At 47.8% G+C, this 9,079-nt stretch overlaps 1 protein-coding gene across 1 annotated transcript; it reads right to left on the bottom strand.

Annotated features, from left to right (window-relative positions):
- Window positions 1–3,715: 3,715 nt before the first annotated feature.
- Window positions 3,716–4,657, bottom strand: LOC127054924 (olfactory receptor 52E2-like). The gene has a single exon (XM_050961376.1). The coding sequence runs from the start codon at window positions 4,655–4,657 to the stop codon at window positions 3,716–3,718; it is 942 nt and encodes a 313-aa protein (XP_050817333.1).
- Window positions 4,658–9,079: the final 4,422 nt, after the last annotated feature.

Raw genomic sequence — 9,079 nt, 5'->3', positions numbered from 1 at the left:
TTTTCATAAGTCATGGTCCAGCTCCCTAATCATTTTATTAGCCCTCCACTGGACTCTTTCCAATTTTTCCACATCCTTCTTGTAGTGTGGGGTTCAAAATTGGACACAGTGCTCCAGATGAGGCCTCACCAATGTCGAATAGAGGGAATGATCAAATCCCTCGATCTGCTGCCAATGCCCCTACTTATACAGCCCAAAATGCCATTAGTCTTCTTGGCAACAAGGGCACACTTTTGGCTCATATCCAGCTTCTCGTCCACTGTAACCCCTAGCTCCTTTTCTGCAGAACTGCTGCCTAGTCTTTTGTTTCCTAGTCTGTAGCAGTGCATGGACTCTGCACTTCTCCTTGTTGAACCTCATCAGATTTCTTTTGGCCTAATTCTCTAATTTGCTTAGGTCCCTCTGTATCCTTTCCCTACTCTCCAATGTATCTACCACTCCTACCCGCTCAGTGTCATCTGCAAACTTGCTGAGGGTGCAGTCCACACCACTCTCTACATCATTAATGAAGATATTGAACAAAACCAACCCCTGGGCCAGCACTTGGGGCACCCTGCTTGAAACCAACTGCCAACTAGATATGGAGCAATTGATCATTACCCGTTGAGCCCGACGATCTAGCCAGCTTTCTATCCACATTATAGCCCATTCATCCCGCCCATACTTCCTTAACTTGCTGGCAAGAACACTGTGGGATACTATATCAAAAGCTTTGTTAAATTCAAGGAATGACACAGCCATTGTTTTCTCCTCATCCACAGAGCCAGTTATCTCCTCATAGAATGGAATTAGGTTAGTCAGGCATGACTTGCCCTTGGTGAATCCATGCTGACTGTTCCTGATCACTTTCCTCTCCTCTAAGTGCTTCAGAATTGATTCCTTGAGGACCTGCTGCATGATTTTTCCAGGGACTGAGTTGAAGCTGACTGTCCTGTGGTTTCCTGCATCCTATTTCTTCCCTTTTGTAAAGATGGGCACTACATTAGTTTTTTCCAGTCATCCAGGACTTCCATCAATCACCATGAGTTTTCAAAGATAATGGCCAATGGCTCTGCAATCACATCCACCAACTCCCTTAGCATCCTCTGATGCAGCACACCCAGCCCCATGGACATGTGTTCATCCAGCTTTTCTAAAAAGTCTCAGATCACTTCTTTCTCCAAAGAGGGTTGATCACGTCCACCCCATGCTTTGCTGCCCAGTGCAGCAGTCTTGGACCTGACCTTGTTTGTGAAGACAGAGGGGAAAAAAAGCTTGAGTACATTAGCTTTTTTTACATTCTCTCTCACTAGGTTGCCTTCCTCATTCAGTAAGGGTCCTAAACTTACCTTGACTTTCTTCTTCTATATGGCCCAGCTGAGTGACTCTTCCTGCTGTTATGCCTGCTGCTGCTGGAACAACTCAGCTAAGGGGGCTGGAAGATGGAATGCCAGGAGTCCAGGGCCCACTTTTAAATATGGTTATGTTTTCACTGGAAAATGGTAGGTGGTAGGGGTCTCGGGAGAGGGGAGGTTGGTCTGTAGGAAAGGAGAGACTGAACAGGCGGTGGGCAAAAGGCCATGGGGAAAGGAGAGTGGAGGAGAGGAGGGACTCAGTGAAGGATTCAGCGAGAAGCAAAGGGGCCCTCAGCGGAGAGGCGGAGCAGGGACAAGAGAAGGTGCCTTGTGGGTGGCGCCATGGGGAAAAAGCAAGACGGGACATCAGGGGTGGAGCGCAGGCCAGGACACCACGGGCCAGGTGTCCCCTCTCTCAAAGGCAGGTTGGGGGCTGCACAGCCTAGGGAGATTTAGCCTCCCCTGGCCTATTATACTTGCTGCCTACATGGGTCACTTCCTAGCAGCACCCTGCAAATGTCCCAAGGGCTCCGTAAAGCAGCCTGAAGGGTGTCTGCTCACCCCAGAGGAACTCAGAGGGACAAAGGATTTCTGCCTTATGCAAAAGATATATTAATGGGTGGAAGAGAACAAAGAGAGGAGAGGAGCAATCATGAGGAATGCCCTAGCTACCACCTGAGCTGGAAAAAGAGCTGTACCAGGGGAAAGGTTTGTGCCCAGACTAGGAAGGTGTCCAGGCTGTGAAAGAAACATATTGAAACATCTCTGAGTGTGAGAATCTTATCTGTATCCAGTTTCTGACTGTATTAGACATAGACGTGTGTTTTATTTTATTTTACTTGGCAATTCACTTTGTTCTGTCTGTTACTACTTGAAACCACTTAATTCCTACTTTCTGTATTTAATAAAATCACTTTTTACTTATTAATTAACCCAGAGTAAGTATTAATATTGGGGGAGGGGAGGGGACAGCTGTGCATATCTCTCTATCAGTATTATAGAGGGCTAACAATTTGAGTTTACCCTTTATAAGATTTATACAGGGTAAAACGGATTTATTTGGCTTTAGACCCCATTGGGAGTTGGGCATCTGAGTGTTATGGACAAGAACACTTCTGTTAGCTGCTTTCAGGTTAAGCCTGCAGCTGTGGGGCAAGTAATTCAGACTGTAAATTGGAGTCTGTGTTGGAGCAGGCGGGTGTGTCTGGCTCAACAAGACAGGGTGCTGGAGTCCTGAGCTGCCAGGTCAGGAAATCAGGGGCAGAAGCATTCTTGGCACATGAATTGGTAGCTTCCAAGGGGGGTTCTGTGATCTAACCCTCACAAGAACAATGAACAAAAATGGGAAAGGTTCATGAAAACAAGACACCCCGCTCTGTGGGCACAGGGACATCACAAAGAGCCCTCTCTGGGACGCAAGGGAAGTTTATAGTCTGTTCCACTCCAAAATCAGCTGCACAAAGCAGTAAGTTATATTTACTCAAAGGTGCTGTAGTAGCTAAATACCGCAGTCCAGTTCTCAAAAACACATGGTTTCACAACTCTCACCAGTAAGCTTTAGTAGAATATCCTCAACTCCTACAACAGTTTTCCTGTATAATGACTTTCCAGTAGAAACATTAGGTTTATCCTCCAGGTTTTGTGATGGATTCAACGTAGAAAAATCAAGTATATTTTCCTTACCAAATCTCTGTACATATGACAAAGAACTTCAACATTGCTGATTCTTTCTTTTTCTCTTTCATTATCTGAAAGTGTGGCTTCTCTCTGTAAAACTGAAAAGAACCATGGCCGCACAGAGACTAATGGAAAACTACTTTGCCTCAAAATGCTATAATATCTTATGGTAGTCTCAGGGCAGGTCTAAACTCAGCTGAGATCGATCCTGGGAGATCGATCCACCGGCAGTCAATTTAGCAAGTCTAGTAAAGAGAAGAGTAAGATAAGTCAATGGGAGTTTTTCTCCTGTCAACTCCCCAGCCCCCTCCCACAGTGTAGACCCTGCAGTTACTTGACCTAAGGTACATCGACCCCAGCTTCCTTATTCATGTAGCTGGAGTTGGGTAAAGTAGGTTCACTTACCGTGCTGGTGTAGACTTAGTCTTAGAGTCACAGAAAGGCTGAGTAACAGGGTGTGTGGGGATGGAGGCTGATGGATGACAATGAAAGAGGCCAAGTGATGCTCAGAGAGAGGTAACTCAGCAATGGAAAGAGCCGTGCTTAGTGATAGAGGGATAAGATATTGTATGAGAGGAATTTCTCAAACTCTGAACTTCCACAATGCAGAGCTCAACCAAACTGGGACAGGGCACCCTTGATTAATGAGGAGATATGCTTTCCCCCTCTTGTAACACAAGTTTCAAGTCAGTGGCCTCAGGCGATCACCTTCTGCAGCAGATGTATTTGCCTACTTTGTCACGAAGCTCTTTGGTTCTGATCCCATAAATGATCGGGTTGAGCATGGGAGGGATGAGGAGATAGAGGTCAGCCAAGATGATGTGAACATGGGGAGCGATGCCTTGACCAAACCGGTATGTGAGATTGGAGAAGATGCTAGAGGTGTAATATGTCAGCATCACACAGATGTGGGTTGTGCAAGTGTTGAGGGCTTTCTGGTGAGCATTCTTAGAGCCAATTCTGAGGATGGCAGTGATGATCAGACCGTAGGACAGGGCAATGAGCTTCAGGTCAAACCCTTTGATTACAAACATTAGCACCAAGCCGTATATCCTGGTTACAGTAATGTCCCCATACGTCATCTTGAACACAGCTATGTACTCACATTGAGTATGGGGGATAATGCGGTTGGCACAGAATGGCTGCTGACTCATAAGCACGGGTAGGGGCAGAATGAAGAGAACGGCTCTTATCAAACCTATAAGACCAAGCTTAGCTATTCGTGTGTTGGTGAGGATGGTGGTGTATCTCAGAGGGATACATATGGCAACGTAGCGATCAAAGGCCATTGTCACGAGGGTGGCTGAGTGTATAACAGAAACCATGTGAAGGAAGAACATCTGGGTGAGGCAGCCAGCCATACTAATGCCTTTCAAATTGAACCAAAATATGCCCAGTGCCTTTAGCACGACGAAGGTAGGTGTGGCGATGTCTGTGAGCGCCAGCATGCAGAGCAGCAGGTACATCGGCTTGTGCAGGGTCTGCTCCTTACCTACAACACACAGAAGCGTGAAATTTCCCAACAGGGTGATAATGTAGAACATAGAGAAAGGGATGGAAATCCAGATGTGAGCGGCCTCCAGGCCGGGGATGCCCATTAGGATGAACGTTGAAGGGTCAGAGGGGGTGAAGTTGAAAGCTGCCATGAGGTGGTTGAGGTGTCAATATGAGTCAGAAATGCTCAAGGTGCCTGTAAAGGGAGAGAAGCACAGTGAGGGAGTTACATGCTTTATAACAAATAGTACAGTAAATATTTTATAGTGATTCACATTCTAGGAGTCTTCTCGAGTGGGGAGAGAAGAACCACCAACAATGTCACTTCCTGCTTTATATAACTTTAGCATATGGCAGGAAACCTGTGTTTCAAGACTGAGTTTCAAGACTAGTTTGTGGGAAAATTACAAATGGAGTCCAGAGTTCTTCGGCCTGGTCACATACAGGAAAAGAACGGGGAGGAAGTGAGATAGGTGAGACCTCCTGGTGCAGCCTGCTGTGAATGGCAAGCTGCACTGTGAAGGGGAGGGTACCACATTTTAACATTCAAAAACTAGGACACTCCACGGGGAGGGAGGGTAGCCCCACACTGCCACCCTTCACTCCTTCCAACTGCCCCCAACAGAAACCCCAACCCATTCAACTCCCCCGCTCCCTGTCCCCTGATTGCCCCCTCCCAGGACTCCTGCCCTTAACTTCCCCTTGGGACCCCACCCCCTGTCTAAGCCTTCCTTCTCCGTGTCCCCAACTGCCCCCTTCTGAGACACTCCCCCCAACTTCCCCCCTAGGACCCCACCCCCTACCTGTCCCCTGACAAACCCCTGGGACTCCCATGCCTATCCAACTGCTGTCTGTCCCCTGACTGCCCCCCCAAGCCTCCACCTCATCCAATCCCCCCTGCTCCCTGCACCTCATCTTGGGACCCCTGCCCCTAACAGCCCCCCAGCACTACATCCCGTATCTAAGTGCCGCCGGTCCTTGTCCCCTGATTGCCCCCTTCCAGGAGCCCTACCCCTATCTGCCCACCAAGACCCCACCCCCTATCTAAGCACTGCAGGTCTTTGTCCCCTGATTGCCCCCTCCCGAGACCCCTGCCCCTAGCTGCCCCCCAGGACCGCACTCCCTATGTAAGCACCGCAGCACCTTGTCCCCTGATTGCCGCCTCCCGGGATCTCTGCCTCTAACTGCTTCTTGGGACTCCACCCCCTATCTAAACCTCCTTTCTCCTTGTCCCTGACTGCCCCTCCTGAAACCTCCCCCAACTTCCCCAATAGGACCCCACCGCCTACCTGTCCTCTGACAAACCCCTGGGACTCTGATGCCTATCCAACCGCTGTCTGACCCTGACTGCCCCCCTGAACCTTTGACCCATCTGCCCCCCCGAACCTCCACCCCATCCAACCCCCCCTGCTCCCTGTCCCTTGACTGTCCCCCCAGAACCCCTTACCCCTTCTTTAACCCTCCAACCCCCTTACCGTGCCACTCAGACCAGCGTGTCTGGCGCTGCGCGGAGCCAGACACGCTGCTGCATACATGCTGCCATGCTCCCTTGCGGAGCCACAGCCCTCCCCCTCTCCCCAGCACCTGCCTTCCAGATCTGAACACCTCAAAGTTCAGGAGTGCTCAGGCTCAGTTTGGGCATCTGTTACTTCATTTCTCCCAAATCAAATATACTGATCCACTGTAACTTGCTGTAGAAAAAGGAGGATAAAATTGAGCAAGAAATGCTTCTCAGTGGTTATTAGGACTGGAATTGCTATTTTCAACAGCCATTGCCGTTTGTTTGTTTGTTTGTTTGTTTGTTTGTTTGTTTGTTTGTTTGTTTGTTTGTTTGTTTGTTTAAAAGGAAGACAGTGATATCGCATTGGCAAATTCCTCATAGGAAGAAAGAGTGAAACAAAAGAATAATAAAGACACTTCAACTTTTCCTCATTTATGGAGGACAGTCTTATAATATGTATCCAGATATCCTCCAATTACACAAGCTGAAAATTGTTCCACTTTACTGCAGCTCTGTAACGGTATGTGAACCAATCCTGTCTGTGTTCTGGGCACATCCAAAATTCCTGCTGAATGACCTGCCCTGGGAGCGAGTTACCAGTGACATAGGGCTGTGGCAGAAGGAGGGTTTAGGTGCTGGGGGAGAGCCCAGGCCTGAGGCGGCAGAATGGAGGGGGAGTGGAAAGCCCAGGGCTCGGGCAGCAAGGGGTGCGGCGAGGAGGTCAGGGTAAGGATGGGAGGCAGCCAATTTTTTTTTTGCTTGGGGTGGCAAATAGTCTAGAGCCGCCCCTGGTGACATGCCCTTGTAAAATCATAGTATCCATTATGTATAGGCTGTCTGAAGCATTCTCAGGGAGGCTTCTCTGGTGGAAGATAAGTTTCCATTGTTTCCTCCAATGGCCCATTGCCCTGAAAAGGCACTTCCTAGCCAGTTATCTAGACTGAAATCATCCTGCCTAGTGGGCATTACCCAGGTGTAACTACATTTGAAATACAGTTAAGTAGTCAATATTCATAACTGCAGACAAAAAATCATACATGCATACAAATCAGATAATAATATTCAGAAAGTCATAACTTTTCCAATGACGTCTTACATGACCCATCTTGCATAAAATGTATCATAATTATGCTATTATCATATAATAATATCACCATGATCAATATGGGGTACATTGTCACAAAATATCAGTGGTTATTTCTACCAATGAAATGCCTGAAGTAACATAACAATAACAGTTGGAAACAAAACTGAGTAAAGGTTGTGTCACTCAGGCTGCAGTTCTGTGGCTTATCAGGGCATAGAGACCCTGAAATCCCCAAACACACTCTGTACCAGGAAAGATCCCAAAGCTGGCCTTGGATCAACAATCCTACAGAAAAAAATTATTTCATCAGCACTAACCACCTATCCGTCTACAAGCAGCTCTTTGACCCTGTAACATACCCCTCTGATGTTATCTGGACCAGTGATCTGCTAGGTCACTCCAAGCCTTGACTCTGGGAGCCAGACTGACTCTGTTCTGCTGTGAGAACCCCCACTCCTGGGCTGTTCACACACAACCTCTAACATGTTAGCTGCTGCTTGGATTGTGCGACTGAATGATACTAGTCAGTATCAACGATTCCAGACACAACCCTAGGAACCTCCGTCTTGCAGTGTCCAGTTATGCCTGCTGGATGCTGGAAGCTTAGATGAGTTCATCAGTTTAACAAGGAAATTGATATGCACCAAGTCTGTTATCCCCAGGGGAGTCTCTTACACGCTTCAAACCAAACAAATTGCTTCAGGTAGAATAAACAGCACATTTTTTAACTACCAAGAGAGATGTTAAGTGATATTAAGTGATAGGCAAAAAGTCAGAGTGGTTACCAAAATAAAATAAAATATAAAAATGCAGTCTAAACTCTCAGCCCTATTCGACTTGGCAACATAGAGAGGAAGCAGTTTTTCTCAACCCACGGGATATAGCAGTTCTTAATATACAGGTTTCTTCCTTTAACCTGGGCCAATCTCAATGTGTTCATTGCTTGAAGTGAAGGTGGCGGCCAGAGAAGGGCTCAGTATGTGTCCGCTTTGTCTGTTTTACACCCTCAGTCCATGTGTTTGAGGAGCACACGTCGAGGCATGTCTGGGAGGCATCGCTGAGTCTCTGCAAGCAAGGTTGAGCAAATCACTTTATGGGGTGTCATGCAGGTGAGTCAGTGTACTGTAGCTCCCTGGTTGGACAATGGGTTTTGATGGGTTGTTTTACACCCTGCCTGAGTGTTTGTTACTTTCCTTGCTGTTGCCTCAGGGTGGGGGCTAATATCTGGCTGATTTCCCAACTTACAGCATGTTTTAGTGACCATCATATAACAGAATTCTCATAATTCTATATACATTTATGATACATATATGGATAGAGACATGACGTTCAGCAGATCATGTTTCCCTTGATACCTTACAAGGCCTGCTTTATATGTAAGATCTTGATTATCTGAAAATGAAGAATATGGGGGTATAGAATGTCACAGCACCCACAAAGCCTCAGTGCTACCGGCCTATCATTGCACATCCCCTGCCTGCCTCCACAACCCACAGCAGTGCCCAGTTCTCTGTGTACACCCCCTACCTGTCCCCACAGCCTCCAGCACTGCCAGCCTGCCTCTGTACACCCCTCTTCCTTCCACACAACCCCTGGTGCTGGTCATCTGTCCACGGAGATCCCCCACCCCCAGAACTTCCACCCTGCCACACAGTGATACCCCTCACCCAGGACCAAAACCAGGTGCCACACACCACAGCAACAGCTCACAGGTACACCTCTTCAGTGTTAGTTAAACTCAGTGTCTGCCTGCACCGGGGAAAAGGGGGAGATGAGACTGAACTGCCTTTCTGGGGGCAAAGGGAACCCTGGCTGCAGCTCAGCCTGTGCAGGGAAGGAGAGGTGGACAGACCTAGCAGGAGGGGGAGAGGAGGTGGGATTAGAAGGAGCCAGTGTGAGCAACTCTTCTTCAAAAAGACACAAAGCTTTAACGTACTGCGGCCAGTTAGAAACCCAGACACCCCTTCCTGAGGCTGCTTTTCTGTG

Source organism: Gopherus flavomarginatus, chromosome 1, assembly GCF_025201925.1.
Source record: "Gopherus flavomarginatus isolate rGopFla2 chromosome 1, rGopFla2.mat.asm, whole genome shotgun sequence".
Lineage (NCBI taxonomy): Eukaryota > Metazoa > Chordata > Testudines > Testudinidae > Gopherus > Gopherus flavomarginatus.
The sequence above is the reverse complement of the archived record's forward strand: the minus strand, read 5'-3'. Positions and strand labels throughout refer to the sequence as shown.

Coding starts and splice junctions, on each gene's coding strand:
- LOC127054924 (XM_050961376.1), bottom strand. CDS start 4,657: ATGGCAGCTTTCAACTTCACCCCCTCTGACCCTTCAACGTTCATCCTA.